The sequence below is a fragment of the Trematomus bernacchii genome, unplaced genomic scaffold (genome assembly GCF_902827165.1).
Source record: "Trematomus bernacchii unplaced genomic scaffold, fTreBer1.1, whole genome shotgun sequence".
NCBI lineage: Eukaryota > Metazoa > Chordata > Actinopteri > Perciformes > Nototheniidae > Trematomus > Trematomus bernacchii.
The window spans coordinates 833,888-854,589 of record NW_022987728.1 but is presented as its reverse complement, the minus strand read 5'-3'; the positions used below and the strand labels follow the sequence as shown (position 1 = coordinate 854,589).

General features: G+C 39.8%; 1 protein-coding gene across 1 annotated transcript in view; it reads right to left on the bottom strand.

Moving 5' to 3' along the window:
- The window catches only part of htr2cl1 (5-hydroxytryptamine (serotonin) receptor 2C, G protein-coupled-like 1), a 33,812-nt gene extending 14,095 nt beyond the window's left edge, over nucleotides 1-19,717 (bottom strand). The window contains exons 1-2 of the mRNA XM_034145572.1: nucleotides 19,420-19,717; nucleotides 10,436-10,636 (exon numbers count right to left, since the gene is read on the bottom strand). Coding sequence (XP_034001463.1) covers nucleotides 10,436-10,636; nucleotides 19,420-19,672 — 454 coding nt within the window. The 5' untranslated portion in view covers nucleotides 19,673-19,717. The remainder of the gene's footprint in view (nucleotides 1-10,435; nucleotides 10,637-19,419) is intronic.
- Between the last annotated feature and the right edge of the window lie 985 nt (nucleotides 19,718-20,702).

Here is a 20,702-nt window from a genome sequence, read left to right as displayed (position 1 = left end):
CTCCTTGTTTCCTTCCCTCAATCCTTGTTTCCTCAGCTACCTTCTTGGATACTTCTTCCCTCCTTGTTTCTTTCAATCCCTCCTTGTTTCCTTCCCTCAATCCTTGTTTCCTCAGCTACCTTCTTGGATACTTCTTCCCTCCTTGTTTCTTTCAATCCCTCCTTGTTTCCCCCCCTCAATCCTTGTTTCCTTAGCTACCTTCTTGGATACTTCTTCCCTCCTTGTTTCTTTCCCTCCCTCCTTGTTTCCTTCACTCAATCCTTGTTTCCTCAGCTACCTTCTTGGATACTTCTTTCCCTCCTCGTTTCCCTCACTCAATCCTTGTTTCCTTCAATCAATCCTTGTTTCCTCAGCTACCTTCTTGGATACTTCTTTCCCTCCTTGTTTCCATCACTCAATCCTTGTTTCCTCAGCTACCTTCTTGGTAACTTCTTTCCTCCTTGTTGCTTTCGCTCCCTCCTTGTTTCACCTCCTGCATACTTGTTTCTATCTTCTAAAGTAAACCGATGAGGAAAGAAGGAAACAAGGAGGTTGTTTCATGTTTAATATAAGTGTATAGAGTCAAGTTATTCCAGAGCATTTCAAAGCTATACTGTATTTAATAAAACAGTGAGAAGGGTAAATAGATTTGAGTGAACACAATCAAAGACTAAAGAGTGTTTATAAGGCATAGACAGTGATATCATGTCCTGTTTTGTAAGCTGCGGTCGTAGTGGACCTAAAGTGAAGATGGATTGAAACCACCTCTGAGTCAAAGTGTTATTACACCAGAGGGAACGAGGCAAGGATCCTCTGTCGGATGTTTCCTTGCTAATCCGTCAGCATCGATCGCAGTAAGCCCTCTCAGACCTCAATCATGGCAGCATGTAGCGGAGCAGAACCTATCGAGGGGTCAAGGAACCGGCAGCTGGAAAACAGAGGATGTCTATAACTCAGAAGCAGCCGGATGTGAAGGACTGCGGGGGAAGAGGTGGGAAGAGCAGGGGTGGGAAGTAGTGCAGTACAAATACTTAGTTACTGTACTTAAGTACATTCTTCTGGTATCAGTACTTTACTCCACTACTTATTTTTCTGACGACTTTTTAGTTTGACTTCTTACATGTTGAACCCAAATACCTGTACTTTCTACTTCTTACATTTTTAACCCAAATACCTGTACTTTCTACTTCTTACATGTTTAACCCAAATACTTGTACTTTCTACTTCTTACATTTTTAACCCAAATACCTGTACTTTCTACTTCTTACATGTTTAACCCAAATACCTGTACTTTCTACTTCTTACATTTTTAACCCAAATACCTGTACTTTCTACTTCTTACATGTTTAACCCAAATACCTGTACTTTTTACTTCTTACATTTTTAACCCAAATACCTGTACTTTCTACTTCTTACATGTTGAACACAAATACCTGTACTTTCTACTTCTTACATGTTGAACCCAAATACCTGTACTTTCTACTTCTTACATGTTGAACACAAATACCTGTACTTTCTACTTCTTACATGTTTAACCCAAATACCTGTACTTTCTACTTCTTACATGTTGAACCCAAATACCTGTACTTTCTACTTCTTACATGTTGAACACAAATACCTGTAATTTCTACTTCTTACATGTTTAACCCAAATACCTGTACTTTCTACTTCTTACATTTTTAACCCAAATACCTGTACTTTCTACTTCTTACATGTTTAACCCAAATACCTGTACTTTCTACTTCTTACATGTTTAACCCAAATACCTGTACTTTCTACTTCTTACATTTTTAACCCAAATACCTGTACTTTCTACTTCTTACATGTTTAACCCAAATACCTGTACTTTCTACTTCTTACATGTTGAACCCAAATACCTGTACTTTCTACTTCTTACATGTTGAACACAAATACCTGTACTTTCTACTTCTTACATGTTTAACCCAAATACCTGTACTTTCTACTTCTTACATGTTGAACCCAAATACCTGTACTTTCTACTTCTTACATGTTGAACACAAATACCTGTAATTTCTACTTCTTACATGTTTAACCCAAATACCTGTACTTTCTACTTCTTACATTTTTAACCCAAATACCTGTACTTTCTACTTCTTACATGTTGAACACAAATACCTGTACTTTCTACTTCTTACATGTTGAACACAAATACCTGTAATTTCTACTTCTTACATGTTTAACCCAAATACCTGTACTTTCTACTTCTTACATTTTTAACCCAAATACCTGTACTTTCTACTTCTTACATGTTGAACACAAATACCTGTACTTTCTACTTCTTACATGTTGAACCCAAATACCTGTACTTTCTACTTCTTACATGTTGAACACAAATACCTGTACTTTCTACTTCTTACATGTTGAACACAAATACCTGTACTTTCTACTTCTTACATGTTGAACACAAATACCTGTACTTTCTACTTCTCACATTTTGAACTCAAATACCTGTACTTTCTACTTCTTACATGTTGAACACAAATACCTGTACTTTCTACTTCTTACATGTTGAACCCAAATACCTGTACTTTCTACTTCTTACATGTTGAACACAAATACCTGTACTTTCTACTTCTTACATGTTGAACACAAATACCTGTACTTTCTACTTCTTACATGTTGAACCCAAATACCTGTACTTTCTACTTCTCACATGTTGAACTCAAATACCTGTACTTTCTACTTCTTACATGTTGAACACAAATACCTATACTTTCTACTTCTCACATTTTCCAAACAGGCTGGTTCCTTTAGTTTGAATGTGTGTTTGGTGGCGTGATCATTATTATTTAGAGTCATTGCGTGCCTATTGATTTGAACACGATCCGTGTATCCATCATTTCCTGGTCTTCTCTAAAGAAGAGGGACCAATGAAAACGTTGTCATGTTGCCGTTGTTCAGCATGGAAACATTCATTAGCTAACAATGACATTATTGTTCTATTAATATAAAGGGAGGTCAGGTACTCTTTCAAACAGCTGCTAGTTATGGGTACTTTTTACTGAAGTACATTTCAAAGCCCATACTTCTTCTTCTGAAGTTTAGTCAGTACTTCTACTTTTACCAGAGTACTTTTAAACATCTGTACTTCTACTTGAGTAAAGGATGTGTGTACGTTTGCCCTCTCTGGAGAGGATGTAAAACTGAACCTTGAAGTGTCAATCATGTTGTTCTGTCCCAGCGAAACAACTCTGTACTCTGTTGTTTTGGTTTAAACGAAAAAACAATGTAAATGTCTTTTCATCAGAGATATGTATCTGTTGTTCTTGATTCCCTGCTCACACTGTACGTCTGTTTCGACACTGATAACACCTCGATGCTTTCCTGTACACACATTACACGTTTGTCAACAGAGTAAATGTGATCTTGAGGAGAGATCGTCGCTGTGGATGTTTGTTTTGTGGGATTTGCTTGTAAGGGGACTGAAAATGAATTATTACAGCGGAAGGGAAGGGGTGAGAAAATGCAGAGGTAATAAATATGTTCTCTTCTCTGACGGGATTCAGACAGCTTTTTTAAATAAAGGTTAGAAACCAAATTAAATATTAATATTGCCAGGGGGGATCCAAGTCATGTTTTTAAAATCAAGGTAACCATCAAAAGAATATCCAGGATGGGAGGAAGAATTTTAAATAACTTTTAATCCCCCTCCCCACCTCAATTAATAATAAGGGATCCTACCGTTTTTAAACAGCATTTTCACATGAAAACAATACTTCTTATATAATTTCTTTCAATTGAAGTTAATTCATTGAATTCATGGACGGAACAACGCGCTTTTTGCTGCCAAAGTGTGCAAACGTTAGCTATCGTTAGCCAATCAATTCCAAGTATTAAACCTTCTGAATTCAGCTTCTTATATCTACTAGAAAGTCTGTGATACCTCTTCTTTCAAAAGTGAAGTCTTTCCACTTTCAGGTAGTTTTACAAGATTTGTTACCAGATGTTCTCTCACTCGTGAAGATGTCTGCAGGAAGTGATGATACGTTGAAGATAGCAGAGAGTGATTCTCAGTTTTTAAATGCACAACACAAAGAGATCAAATAATTACAACCATCTGCTGTTTTCTGATTTTCGAGCAGCCGTGTGAATGCACAGGAAACACGATCCACCTCGCTGACTTCATCCACTTAAAACCAGTGTGTTGTGAGAGGGATTGGTGAATACATTAGTGGAAATAGGAAAAATGAGAGGTACGCCGAGCCTGTCGACTGGTAAATTCAGCCACTATTAAGCAGAAATGTAGAACTGAAACAAATCACACGCATGAAAAATGTACTCGACTTGCTGCAAAACACGAGAATGACTCCATAAAGTGTTGAAATTAGAAGAAGTACACGCGTCTTAAGGCAAGGTAATCAGTTTTCTCCACTAGTTGTTCTCATTGATGTGAGAAAAAACATGATTTGGTCTCATGCCAACGTCTTAAAAACAGTCCATTATTACAATATGGCTTTAAAAGAGCGGCCAAAACAGACCGAGGTACTTTGAGCTCGCCGCTCGCTCTGCATTTCAAAATGTGCCACTCAAGAGGAAACTGTTATATCTAGATTGGTACTTCAGCTCGAGCAGATGCATGAGTTTGAAGTGGTCTGAAGAGGAAGGACTAGATGGTGGAAAATCTCCTCATGGAGAATTAATACGTCTTCTGTTGGATGTTTCCACGCTAATCCTTTAGCATTGATCGCTGTAAGCCCTCTCAGACCTCAATCATTGCCAAATGTTGCGGTTTTGAGGGGTCAAAGAAATGAAAATAGGGATTGCTTAGGATTTAAAAGCAGACAGCAGCGAGTGTGTGCCTTTATATCTTAAGGTGTCAATCATCTCCATCTTCAATGCCGCTATCGAGACCGAAAATTGTCAACTTTATTCTGTGTTTTCTTAAGATGACATGCTTTAACCAACAAACTAGACAATGTATATAATGCAACTATCAGGTTAGTGCGGTCACTCGTATTAAATCCCACATAAGGATCAGATTAAGTAAATATCCTAAATATAGGACTTCTTCCGGAGAACATCAGGGAGAATCTACGGTATGCCAGGGGGGGTTTATGCTAATGACTTAGCATAGGGCAGACTCTGTAGGGTAAGAGGAAGTCCGACTAATGATATGACCGGGTATATATGAGTGTGTGTGTGTGTGTGTGTGTGTGTGTGTGTGTGTGTGTGTGTGTGTGTGTGTGTGTGTGTATGTGTGTGTGTGTGTGTGTGTATGTGTGTGTATATGTGTGTGTGTGTGTATGTGTATGTGTATGTGTGTGTGTGTGTGTGTGTGTGTGTGTGTGTGTGTGTGTGTGTGTGTGTGTGTGTGTGTGTGTGTGTGTGTGTGTGTGTGTGTGTGTGTGTGTGTGTGGCAGCACGTGTTAAGACATGGAAGCCCTCCTGGGCCTTAAAGGGGCACAAAACGGCCCAACAGGAGCCGGAGGTCAGACAGAGAGTTGGAGAAGTTTTAAAAGTCATCTGATCCCTCAACACTTTTCCTCAGAGAGACTCATACACACGCACGCACGCACGCACGCACACATGCACGCACGCACACACACACACACACACACACACACGACTCACTGATTTCCCAAGGCTATTATATATAGCAGAATAGATTGCTCTAACAATTGGGGGGGGGGGGGGGGGCAGGGGGGCAGGGAAGGGACACCCAGTGATGAGGGACATTGGAGACAGGACAAAGAGGAAATTATAGTGATTACTTTTTTTCCCCTACTGTTTATCAGAGCTTGTGATGGGATCGAATGTGAGGCTGTTGTTAACAAGGTTAGAAACAAACTTTGTAGATCAAGGAAACATGGACGAGATGTTGTTAAAGTGCGGCATACATATAAATTAAATAACAACTCAAATGTTGTGTTGATGAAGATCATGCAATATGATTTAAAGATCGAGAAAAGTTACAACAAGGACAAGGGGCTCTATAATGCCCTCACACACACACAGGAAAGGGACAACCCCAAAAAGCATAATAAGGCCTCTTCAATGAGTCTTCAAATTAGTTTAAGGCTGATTTTAACTATCAGAAAGCCTTGAGAAGAAAACAAATTATATATAAATAAACTTATAGTATATATATAATTGAATTGAAGAGCTGCAGGGGAATGCTAGTGGACGTTCTACACTATTTCCAATGAGATTAAACTTGTTTCAGACTCAATATTTTGCTTCATTAATCTCCGTTTCCTGTCTGATTCACAGTGTTGGTTACATCATCCAAAAATCGGAATGAATATGTATATCCTTATACATCTCTGTATGCAAGCAGTGTTTTATCTCCTGTTTAATGCTAATAGCCATTCATTTCCAGATGTGTGAATAATTAATTCCATATCATTGTCTATTCGGCTGATAAAGATGAATATGAAAAGTGCTGCGATCCCCTCTAGAGATTATAGAAGTATTTGATGCAAATCACTTCTCGCTTTGAGCGTCAACAGACAGTTTCAGAAAGTCTGTAGATGCTTCTTGGACCTTTGCAGAGACCAAAAAAGTCATGAAATGTAATAACAGCTAATAACTTTCTGTGTGGACAAATTAACAGGACCATAAAAAGAAATCCAATAAAACCAGAGAAATCCCGCCTCAGAAATGATCATAACCAGAGATGGGGTCGTTACTAAAAAAAAGTAATATATTACATATTACTTTAAAAAAAAGTAATATATTACACTACTTCGTTACTCTCTACATAAAGTAACTCGTTACTTTACTCGTTACTTTACTCGCAGGGCCGGCCAGCCCCTCCCTACAGGCAGATCACGCAGACTGCTAAAGTTTCAAATGTTCTCTTTAGTTCAGTTTCCATTGTCGCATAAGACTGATCCAGATAGCTCTGACTATGGCTGTCCTCTGTCTCCTGCTATCTGTATTTTGCGCAGTATATCTCTGAACGATGCGATGGTGATTCCACTGTGCAAATGGGCAACATTACCTCTACTATGAAGGATGCTACAAGCCTGTCCATCTCTGCTTTGGTTACCGGTCCTCCAAATTCTTGCGGCGGCGCACTCACAACATCCTCACTCTGGGTTCGGGGGTCCTTAGCTATTAGCTTCACCTTAGCATGTGTTCTTTGCAGGTGTTTGTTGAGGTTTGACGTGGTGTTTGCAGCAGTGGATAACAGCTTCTGGCCTGGACACAGTTTGCACCTCACCGTCACATTCCTGACTATTCTTCGGACGAACTCAAAATAATGGGCATACCTCCACCCCTCGAAAGTTATCGCTGACTCTGCCATGTTTATGCAGCACTGCACGTGGATATGTGGACGTGCAAGTCGCGCAGATTACGTACATATAAACCTGCGGCGGAAACCCCTCTTGTCTGTCAGTGTGATTATGACTGATTTTATAAAAGTAACAAAGTAACGCGTGTCGGGGCAATGTTAGTAACTTTAGTGTGATTACTGAATTATAAAAGTAACGCGTTACACTACTCCGTTACCGACAAAAGTAATATTATTACAGTAACGCGTTACACCCAACTCTGATCATAACCCTGAATCACCAACTCCCTAACACAGATTGGATTTGAACCACATCTTGTCGGGGAGTTGTAAAAGGAGTTTCCCCAAAAATAGTAAAAGGACATTTCACCCAAATCCACCTTTTGAGCCTCCACAGTGTTCACATTGACTACAAATCAATAGTTTGTCTCTTTTAATTAGTTGAGCTCAGCTTTATTCTTTTTTTAGGGCAAAACAGGTCATGAAAATCCCCAGATATCAATCGGCTTCTTCCTCTTGAAAGCCTTCATGCAAATCCAGCCATTATGGATTAAGTGTGAACTACTTAGGTATGCTTGTGACTGCTGTAGACTCTTTTAAATGTCATCTAAAGACGTTTCTGTTTCGGCAGGCGTTTGGGTAACTTGTGTGCTTTTATTCTATTTTATTCTATGTTTATATTGTGTATTGTGACTATGTCTGGGAGAAGTGCTTTAGAAATAAATTGTACTTACTTACTTACCTACTTACTTACTTACCTACTTACTTACCTACTTAATTACTTACTTACATACCTACTACTTACCTACTACTTACCTACTTACTTACTTACTTACATACCTACTACTTACCTACTACTTACCTACTACTTACCTACTACTTACCTACTACTTACCTACTTACCTCTACTTACTACTCTTACCTACTACTTACCTACTACTTACCTACTACTTACCTACTTACTTACTTACCTACTACTTACCTACTACTTACCTACTTACTTACCTACTTACTTACTTACCTACTACTTACCTACTACTTACCTACTTACTTACTTACCTACTACTTACCTACTACTTACCTACTACTTATCTACTACTTACCTACTACTTACCTACTTACTTACTTACCTACTACTTACCTACTACTTACCTACTTACTTACCTACTTACTTACTTACCTACTACTTACCTACTACTTATCTACTACTTACCTACTTACTTACCTACTTACTTACTTACCTACTACTTACCTACTTACTTACCTACTTACTTACTTACCTACTACTTACCTACTTACTTACTTACCTACTACTTACCTACTACTTACCTACTACTTACCTACTACTTACCTACTTACTTACTTACCTACTACTTACCTACTACTTACCTACTTACTTACTTACCTACTACTTACCTACTACTTACCTACTACTTACCTACTACTTACCTACTACTTACCTACTTACTTACCTACTACTTACCTACTACTTACCTACTTATTTACTTACCTACTACTTACCTACTACTTACCTACTTACTTACTTACCTACTACTTACCTACTACTTATCTACTACTTACCTACTACTTACCTACTTACTTACTTACCTACTACTTACCTACTACTTACCTACTTACTTACCTACTTACTTACTTACCTACTACTTACCTACTACTTATCTACTACTTACCTACTACTTACCTACTTACTTACTTACCTACTACTTACCTACTACTTACCTACTTACTTACTTACCTACTACTTACCTACTACTTACCTACTACTTACCTACTACTTACCTACTTACTTACCTACTTACTTACTTACCTACTACTTACCTACTACTTATCTACTACTTACCTACTTACTTACATACCTACTTACTTACCTACTTACTTACTTACCTACTACTTACCTACTTACTTACTTACCTACTACTTACCTACTACTTACCTACTACTTACCTACTTACTTACTTACTTACTTACTTACTTACTTACTTACTTACTGACTTACTTACATGCCGGCGTAAACGTTGCTGCTTTTATTTTGTTGTTTTATTTGTTTTTGTTGTTTTGTTTCAACCATTTTACTCTGTAGCACTTGAAAGCACAATGAAAAGTGCGCTTATAAATAAAATTGATTCTTATTATTATTGATTACTAGAATTGTATATCTTAGGAATCAGAAAATGCATCTTAACCAGTTAAGCCCCATGCCCCCGGTAAGGCTCTGAATTAGCCCTGAGCGAAAGAATGCTAACGCACTTAGCACAGAACTCATGATAAAATACCCTTATTACTTATCGGATCTGCACAAACAAAATATCGATTAGCAAACTGAGATTCCACAGATTCGCGGCGAAACGACAACAAACAACAACAAAATTTACGGGACCAAATCGGAAAATAAGTCTTACCGTTGCTGTTGTTCTGATCAAAAGTTGTGTTCAATGGCATTCAAATGATAAACACGCTGCTGAAGGTTAATCCATAGGTTAATCCAATGTGTCTGTTCCCTTTAAAATGATTACTGATAATCCATCTTCATATTTATGTCAATAACGGAGATTTCATATTAGCTGCTATGATAACTTCCGGTTTTGGGCATTCAGGCTACGCATCACTCTATTCACCAATGGGTAATGTTTAGATGGATTTTAGGGACTTCCCCTCGATTCTATTGGCTCTAACGGTTAAAAAGAGGTGTCAACCATCAAAATCGACCGAGGGGGGCCAGAGATATGGAAAATCCACCCAAATGACCCCAGAAGTGGTTTCTTTGTGCTAAACCTCTCTAAAAAGGTCAAATGTCACTTTTTTTGCATCAACCTTGATACAGGGTACTTATTATATGTTATAGTTTGGATTCCTAAAGCTTTTAGTCTACTATCCCATCATTCAAGGGTGGTTTTCACTATAAGTAATGTTGTTTTTTTGGACGGACACTATAATTTACATTTTTTTACTATGTTCAATCTGAATTTACTTTAAAATAAAAAAATTCTATATTGATTCTGACTTTTCTACATCCAACTCACAGGTTTATCATTACTTTGAGAAAAAAGATTATTAATTTAACCCTTTTAGAAATTAAGATATAGTCAATTGTTCTGGGAATATCATTTTCGAGCCTGAGGCCTGAAAAACAGGCTCAGGGCTCAACTGGTTAAACTATGAAATATGATGGGTTCTGACCTATAGAGATGGTCCACACGGCGGCGATCTTCATCATGGCTTTGGTTCTGGAGTTGAAGCGGCTGTGCTCGATGGGGTTTCTGATGGCCACGTATCGGTCCAGAGAGATGGCGCACAGGTGCATGATGGAGGCGGTGGAGAACAGCACGTCCAGGTAGATCCAGATGGGACACAGGGCGCTGGGGAGGGGCCAGGCGTAGTCTGGAGACCGAGGGAAAGAAGAGGTTCAAGTTATACTGATGATGCACCACTTTTAATGATAGAGCATGAACGGCTGAACGTCATCAGCTTCAGTGGACAATAAGGGCTTAAGATGTGTGTATGAAAGACAAGGTACTAACTAATTGCTGTGTCTTTTGTGTTGTATGAAGTCACACAGCTTCTCAGTCAAATGTTTTATTACTAGCAATATGTATTATTGCATCTTACTAACTTTTTAACCAAACGGTAAAAGAAGTGGGCTCTTGAACAGAAGGTTGCTGGTTCAATCCCAGCTCTTAACACCATCTTCTAGTCAGTGTGAAATAAAGCTTAAAAAAAACTACTACGAAAACTACTAAATCTCATCATGTGTAAGTAAAATGCTGATCTTGCAGAAAACAGATAACCTCACTATGTGTAAAGCTAACAACGATGAGACATGTTTTCGGTGATGCTCTCTTTGTTGAAACCCTTCTTCTGTTTCTCTCCCTCCACAGAGAGGTCAAAGGTCACAGTCAGTCTCAGTGTGACACAGTGTGAAGCTGCTGTTGAGTGTTTTTGGCTCACTGCTTGGAACAGTTTGGGTCACGGGGAATAAAATCCTCCTGACTTATCTCTTAACTTAAAGTGGACCTATCATGCTATATTTGAATAATATAGTGTAGGACCATACCTATATAAGGCATATTTATACTTTTTTTTTTTCAAAATACCAAACAGATCATGCATTTTAGCCATGCCTCATTTCGCTCAAATTGCACTTTTTTACCCCTGTTTTTGCAAGGGCAGATTCTGTGAGAACAGCACCACCTACAGGCCTGGCATATGTACTACAGCATCTCCAGCGCTTTCGAACAGCAATGGCCGTGGCTCTCTCCTCCTGATTGGTGGAGTTGGCCCAATAGCCGTAGCGCCACCGTCCTGACGTCAGGACAGTGTTCAAATCTGGATCAGTTTTTATCAGATCCGTTGCAGCCCCTTTTTTAGAGATTTGGGTATGGAGGAAAATAGAGAGGGTTGTGTTTTCTGACACTTGGTGAGTTCCCTGGAACACCGGGGACACATATTCATGTATACAAGACGTACAAAAGTGCATTTTGCATGATAGGTCCCCTTTAACTGTCCGGCGTGCTGATGTAACTTACAGAAATACCGCAGGGAGCAATTTGCCAGAGAATTAAATGAGTGGCTTAACCTTTGCTTAATCTGGTGTGAATGAATACGCCTAATTAGCAGATTTTTGGACTATAATCTTGTCTTGGCAACATTTTACACACCAGCAGGAAATGTACACTTGGGAAAAGAAGATATTTAATCATGCGTAAAAAAAAAAAAGGCCAACATGTCAAATAAAATCACCCACCATCTGTATTCATAGTTGCAGATGGAATTAAGTTCATAAACCTTTTGTTAATAATCAATATTGTTCATAAAGTTTCCTCTCAATATTACAATTGCATGTCTCCAAATGAAAAAGGGGCTTTAGTGTCAGAAAACAAGTTTAAAAAGTCTTCTGCAGCAGCTCTTTTCTCCTGTTTCTAGGAGATGCATCCTCCCTAAAGGTTAGTCTGTCCAGATGAATAGCAAATTGAAATGCAATATGCAACAGAGGAACATCGGTGTGGTTTCATTTCCAGCTGTGTCAGCTTTCTTAAGATACTGCAAAGTCCGTCTCTCTGTGTCTTACTACGTCTGTGGCTATTTATAAGAACAGTCCTTTCTTCACAGAGGACAAACCCTGCAGCCACACACACACACACACACACACACACACACACACACACACACACACACACACACACACACACACACACACACACACACACACACACACACACACACACACACACACACACACACACACACACACAGACACAGACACACACCTTAATTTCATGTCTAATTCGCAGGATGAGCTGCACGTATGTGATGCATGTGGACTCGTGAATCACTCGCTGGTTGGTGTGTGTGTTGAGTGGGAGGTAGCTTGCATAACTTTTCAGAGGTCAAACACTTATTGCATGACACACACACCCACACCCACACACACACACCACACACACCCCCACCCACCCACCCACCCACCCACACACACACACACACACACACACACACACACACACACACACACACACACACACACACACACACACACACACACACACACACACACACACACACACACACACACACACACACACACACACACACACACACACACACAGGTGGTGTTACTCAGCTGGCTCGCGGCTGTGTTGGATTCTCTGGTATATACGCTGAGAGACTCGAGTCCACAGCTAACACTGTTTATGAAAGCATGGTGAGGTCATGTTGTTCTTTTAATAACATGTATTTTCACTTAATCCAGTTTGATGTGGTGCATACAAACAGCTGATACACTCATTTTCATAATGCAAACTAGACAGAAAGTGAGCTTTTCATGGATTACTGAGGATTATTATTACTTCTAGTGCAGCCTGTTGCAGTTGCTCCTGCTAGATTTGTACTATTTTAAAATATTAGCTTTCCTATTTGACCTTACTTGTTACTTTTCTGTTAATAACTTATATTAGTAACTTATTACTGGCTGTGCCTTCTCTTAACCTTCCTTCTAGAGAGAGATATCTTTCATTTTTTTCGCGTTGAGTTGCAGCTCTTGCATTCACACCAAAGCTACGTTTACACCAGAGAGAAGCTAATCTCGCTAAAGCCGGCTAGCTAGCATAGTGAACTGCTATCCTCACATAAATCTGTAGAAGGACACAGAGGATGCAGTGTAAACCAAAAGAGGCACAAGTGGAGAGCTGGGTTCAGGTTTATGGAGAAAAAGCAGATATGAGATGTGTCTCCCCCCCCCTAATCACGGGCAACATGCTAACTTGCTAATAAATGACAAGCTAATGGTGTTGTCGGCTGCACCAAGAAACCAAAATTGCCCCTGGGATTGATTAAGTATTTTTGAGCTTTACAATGAATGCATATCGCATCAGTAGAAGCTGATACATGTTTTGAAATAGAAGGTTTTACGATTCAAAAGGTGTCTTCAGCTAAATGAGTCCATGCTGGTCTCATATATCTGAGGGCAGAGCAGATCGACCTAAGAAATGTTCAATTTACTTCTCTTATTTATTCCAACTAAATGATCACCGTCAATCCCTTTTTCCAATTCATGAAGGCCGAGATGACACAGCTCATATTAAACTGTCTGTGGGAAGATGTCTGGCATCAATGTGTGTGTATGTTACCGTACATGTGTGCTTTTATCAGCGAGTGTGTGTGTTTCCAATTTTGCAAAGAGATAGCCTCAGGCGGTAACTTTGATTGAGTTGGCCTTGAATGTCATATTCTCTCGACAGTGTGTGTGAGTGTGTGTGTGTGTGTTTGTGTGTCCTGATTGAGTCCGTATTATCTCATCTTCCATGTCATTTTCTTACTTATCGTTCCATTTTATCCATGGATATTAAACCATTCTTATACATTTGTTTGTTATACGTTTGGTTGCCTGATATATTGTGCTGTGCCATTTTTGTTTATGTCACACACCTGCAAATATGACATTCTCTCGCTTCATATATTATCAGTGTTTAATTACCACTTGTTTTAATCACCAATGCAGACAAAGAGCCAAGACACAATACAAGCCAAATTAATCTAAATTACAAAAATGTGACTTGTTACCTCATCCATCCCCACATTTTAGATAAATACAAGACGTCAGATTAGTGTTGAATAATTGGATCGGATATGGAAAGTCATGGAAACTTTGTGATTAAAGACAGAACTAACAGGATATCAAATTGCAAGCTCCACTAAGGGAGGAGGTTGCAGGCATGTTTGTCTTCTACAGGTCTTCCTCCATCTCTTGCAGACGTTTTCCACCACGAACATGCTTAACAAGACATAATCAGGCCATGTGAATGAGGTCGTGTGTGTGTATAATGGCGTACAGCACAGTAATGGTGTGTGAACCAGGGTGATGTCGACAAGAATTGTAACAATTGCTGAGATTTATTGGACAACGTGATTTTATTAGAGTGATAACAATCATTGTTCACGTCCAAAGAACATTTACCTCATCGCTGTCTTATTGTGGGCCTGAAAAGTCAGACTGTGTGTGTGTGTGTGTGTGTGTGTGTGTGTGTGTGTGTGTGTGTGTGTGTGTGTGTGTGTGTGTGTGTGTGTGTGTGTGTGTGTGTGTGTGCAAGTATCCACAGAGATAAAAAGTTGCTAAATTACCATCCACATCATCTTTTATCATGATTGTTATCATTATTATAATCATTGTCAAGTTAAATGGTGTGAGAACATTGTGCTTGTTCTCGAGCGTAGGTGTGTGTGTGTGTGTGTGTGTGTGTGTGTGTGTGTGTGTGTGTGTGTCAGCCAGCCGTGGAGATCAATGCAGTCAAGTACCAGTCTGATGGATAACACTGCAGCTATAGATCCATGCTCTGCGTGTGTTGGTGTGTGTGTGTGTGTGTGTGCTTTTGCAAGTGTGTATATAAATGACACACTGTCTATTTGCTTTGGTGTGTATGTGTTTGTGAACAATACGGACTTGTTTGTTTGTTTGAGACATTGATTACCACACTGAGCAATCAGCTGCAGCCGCTTCAACTCACACACACAGACAGACAGTGTGAGTGTGTGTGTGTGTGTGTGTCCATCGACCATGCAAGGCCCATTTAGCACCAATCAAGCGTCACTGTCCTGTTTAGTATTCCTGAAGGATTCCAGCTGCAAAGCCAGACATGACGGAAGTTCGTTTGGCCAAGTTGTGCAGAGCATACAAAAGGGGAAAGGGAAGAAGACATACGGACACATGAAGGTGTTTTATGTTATTATATTAAGTACTTTTTCTATATATCCTTGCGTTTATGTATAGATGAATTTGTCCGTTTATAATATTTTTAATTTAAAGTGGTTCGACACTTAGATACATTTTGGGGGTCCAGCTCCCAAACTCGTAAGGACTCAATTTCCCATGATGCAACACAATACAGTCTTTCCATAATTTCTTCATATTCTAATCTTTAAATCCTGTTTTATAATTCCATTCTTTGCATATAGTCAATGCATGTTAGTGAAAAAGCAGCCGCAAGATAAAATATGTGTTTATAAAAATGTTTAAATTCTGTTAAAGGTGGGGTAGGTAAGTTTGAGAAACCGGCTCGAGATACACTTTTTGTTATATTCCATGGAATGCTCTTAACATCCTGATAGCAATGAATATCTGAAGTGCTTTGACAAAACATCCATAAATAAATGTCATCTGTGGAAGCCGTAGTACTGTAAAAAGCACGACCAATCATCTGAGCCGGCCCGGCTAAAATAACTGGATGGCCTACCTGCCTGTCAGCCTTCCATCTGTGCACAAACTTATCTCGTGCCCTCATTGGTCATGTGCGCGTTCGTGTGTGTTGGAGGAGGGGCTCTGTAAGGAAGTGGCAGATTTTCTCCGGTTGTGTATTTTCAAATTCTAGCGATCTCGAGCCGGTTTCTCAAACTTACCTACCCTACCTTTAATGGATGAAGTAATCGTATATTATGCCCCTTAGCAAATGTAAAATACATCAGTGTTGAAAAACTTTTAAAAAGTCCAAAATCTAAAAATCCTGACTGGTGTGAATTTAATTTGAAGTGCAAACAACTTACAAAATGGAAAACATTTCTGTGCCGTCAAGATAATATTTATGTAGATTTGTCAATATGTGTCTTTCCCTGCTGTCTCATTTGTAAAATGGCTGATCATTTTTGCCCCAGGGTAATTCTGTTTGGCTTTAATGCCATCAGTGTTTGCACACAAACTCAGTCAATTAAACCGAGTGTTCTCAGACAAACACAAAATGACACATGACATTGGCCGAGATCCGAGGAGCCTTCTCACATCAACGTCACTGTCAGGAAGTTTAGCCCCAAAACATTTAGCTGAACCATCTACTTTCCAAAAGTCTTGGGCTGTCGTGATAATAGCTACGTCAACATATTCAGATTTGTCCGTCTCTGCTGTCATGTGACCAGAATATGATATGCTCTGTCATCATCTGTGCAGAGAATTTCGCCCACAAATGAATCCAATCACATAATAAATGATATTTGTCACAACATTGACATGGACTGTAAGCATTTGACCCGGTTTCCAATGGATGTGGATATTTTGAAGTGAGTTAAAATGCCTATAATCAATATTTCTTATAATAACAGTGAATCAAATTACTGCAGTATGTGTAATGTAAAAGACTGGATACATCTTTGTTGGTAAAATATTGTTATCCAAAACAATAAGGGTGCAACATGAGAATTAAATCACTTTCAGTATGTAAACATTAATGATAAAAGCAATGTGAGAGCTGTGAAGAACCCATGAAGGAATATCCCCTGACACTACAGTTTCGATAAATAAAATGTGGTTTTCTGGCTTGCAAAATGTCCGTGTTGAATCACTCTCATGGCTCTGATCAATGTTACTTTCAGCTCCTGCATGAAGCTAAAAAAAAAACAGTATTTATTGATGCCGAGAACTGATTGGCCGAGAGACAAAGTTAACAAGCAGCTAATGAACACAGCAGAGTCGCAGATGCAGCTAAAGATATTTCCTTTCGGAGCTGGTGGGGACCAAACTGGAGCATGAAATAATAACAACAGCATGTAAGCAAAGGTCTGTTTGGTTAAAGTGGACCTATCATGCTATATTATAATAATATAGTGTAGGACCATACCTATATAAGGCATATTTATACTTTTTTTTTTTCAAAATACCAAACAGATCATGCATTTTAGCCATGCCTCATTTCGCTCAAATTCCACTTTTTTACCCCTGGGAATCAGCAAGGGCAGATTCTGTGAGAACAGCACCATCTACAGGCCTGGCATATGTACTACAGCGTCTCCAGCGCTTTCGAACGGCAATGGCCGTGGCTGTCTCCTCCTGATTGGTGGAGTTGGCCCAATAGCCGTAGCGCCACCGTCCTGACGTCAGGACAGTGTTCAAATCTGGATCAGTTTTTATCAGATCCGTTGCAGCCCCTTTTTTAGAGATTTGGGTATGGAGGAAAATAGAGAGGGTTGTGTTTTCTGACACTTGGTGAGTTCCCTGGAACACCGGGGACACATATTCATGTAGAAAAGACGTACAAAAGTGCATTTTGCATGATAGGTCCCCTTTAAGATATTTCCTTTAGGAGCTGGTGGGGACCAAACTGGAGCATGAAATAATAACAACAGCATGTAAGCAAAGGTCTGTTTGTTTAAGGGATTACAATACAGCTAAGTGACACAAATAAACTGTTGATTGCTGTGATATTTGACGTATTTGAGACTAGACTAAACTAGAAATTGGAAAGCAAAACAGTAAATGTAGTTTTGACCTGCTGAAATGTGGGCATTGACAGGGATTGCTGTCACAGAAAACTGCAAAGGTCATTTTGTGATGATACTCAGCTCTGGGAAAGATTTCCTCGCCTACCATCAGCTCCTCTGTGATGGTGACATTTACAGGTACACGGTAAAAAAACATGCCTCTATTTCGTGGTGTTCCTGCAAAGAACTGGCTGAGATTCTCGAGCCTTTTTTTTTTACGTTATGTTTTCACTCATCATTGGCAATGAGATGCAAAAGGCAGCCTTGCACATAACAACCCGACATCCTATTTAGCTAATGTGGGCGTTCATGCTGAATCCTGGCAGGAATATTGTAAGCAAGCACAGCAGTTGATAGCGGGTATGATATTGCAATTATCAGGCTGGCTCTTGAATCACTTGCTACATAACAGTGAGCAATGTCTCAGAGAAGTAATCATAATTTCAACATTTGCATTGAAAGAGGGTTTTGAAATAATGACAGGACGCATTTCACAGTGTGCCTTCAGCAGCTGTTGAGTGGGAAGGTTTCTGAGATTAGGAATCTGCAGCGAGGATTGTTTAAATATTGGGTGGGATGTATCCGTCAAGATGAAAGAACTATAACTTACTTAGTGCAAGTTGGAACATCTGGAGGTGACCCTGTACTGTAAGTAAGTGTGTTCCTGAATGCAGCTATTTATGTACGGCTTGTTTTCACAGTGAAATCTGAAGGACAGAACGCAAATTGTTCTAATGTTTGACATCGAATGTAGTTCTTTTGCAACCTTTGTTTGACTTTCCAGCAACCCAGCAATGTATGTGCATTATCAAAAGATATGTACGTGTGATTGTGAGCAATATACATCAAGTTAAAGGTTACAATGTTATCTGTAATAAAGCTTTCAATGTGTGTTGCTTTCTGCAAGTTAATAAAGCCTAACAAATACTCCCAAATGGAGGAGAACATGGAAAACTATAGAAACAAGGGACGTGTAGTAGGAGTGTTTGTGGTACTTTCTTCGTTCTATCTGTGTCACTATAAAACCACCTATAGCGTTGTGCGCAGAAGTTTAGACAAGTCTCTGCGGTCACAACAAATTGTACATGAAAGTCAACAAAGTGCCAAAGCATACACCCTTCAATGACGATATCTACATCACATGAACCCTTGCGTACTTGCAAGGACGGAAAATATAGTTTTGACTCAAGTATTCCACTTTACATGTCTACATAAGCCTAAAAAATACTCCCAAACAGACGAGAACATGGACAGCTCTAGAAACAAGGGACGCGTAGTAGTTCCATCTGAGTAATAAACAATACAAAATGACAATATGTACATTACCTGGACCTTTGCGTACTTGCAGGTTTCGAAACATATAGTTTTGACTCAAGTATTTCATTCTACATGTCTATATAAGCAGATTTTAGGAAGTGAGCACTCACCATAGAGGATGTTGATGAGGGAGACCGGCATGACCAGGATGCCGACGAGCATGTCCGCCACGGCCAGAGACCTCAGGAAGAAGTTGGTTGCGTTTTGGAGCTTCTTCTCCAGCGACACCGCCAGGATCACCAGGATGTTGCCTCCGATCGTCAGCGCGATGATGACGAGGATGAGCAGCGCCGGCCAGTTCTTGTCTTTGATCGCCGACCTGGTCACAGACTCCTGGGTGAAATTGTCCAGACCTGCACTCATGGCAGCCGCACCTCCACCTAAACCCAACGACAGGGTTTGGTTGAGGTCCAGGGGCTTGTTGCTGGGCCAAGCCATACGAGCGCCAACCGCCAGGGAAGAAGTTGTAGTGCTGAACCCGCCGAGAAGAGCCCTCGCTGGGCCGCCCATCCCAACGACGGACCCTTACTCTATTGGAGGTTTGAGGTTTAACTCACCTTCTTCACCAGCAGAGGGAAGAACAAGGTGGACATTTGGATTTGTTCACCATTGATGAAGACGTTCTTAAAGAGTTTTGAAGTGTGTCTACCTGAATGGATTCCTAAAACCACCTTTCATAAGGTTCTTGGGGAAGGGACAGAAACGGGAAGAAGAGGTTTTAACGATGGGAAATGACAGGAAAGAGGGGATTTTGAGGATCTAGCAACAAGTGATTATAGGTATTGCCAGCTGAAAACAACTTCAAACTGTTCCTGGAGATCTGAATCTCCCAGTTCTGGCCAACAAGTCATTGGCGATGAGTTCTCAAAGTGTACGCTGGGCCAAAATGTCCCGTGTTTTCTTGGTGGTGGTTCAGTCACATCCACCTCTTGATGGAACTAAGAGTCTAAGAGTTTCTAATTGAGATCTGAAAGTCGGTTTACTCACATCCATGGCCGTTGGAGATCCGTTCAAGATCTTAACCAGAAATTCAGAGATGAGTATTAATCAGTTCTAGCATCTGCATTCAGCTTTGAGCTTTGCTGCCAGGGTTGGTTGTATCCAATGTTCTTCCTTCAGGTCCGACTTGATGATGAGGTTGATCTGTGGAAGGAACCAACAAAGAAAAGTCAGATCATTTCTTCCCAACTTCCTGTTTGCAAAATGTGTATTCCACTAGTCATTTTTTTCTTTGTACATGTGATGTTTCGGTGTTGTTGTTTTTTGCTTAGTTTCTTTCCGTTAACTGTCAAGTGGGAACTACGTTTTTTTTTTTAGAAAGGGGCAGGTCATATAAGATTATTTTCTTCGCCCTGCTCCTTTTCGGTCAATGGTGTGTTTATAGAGACATATT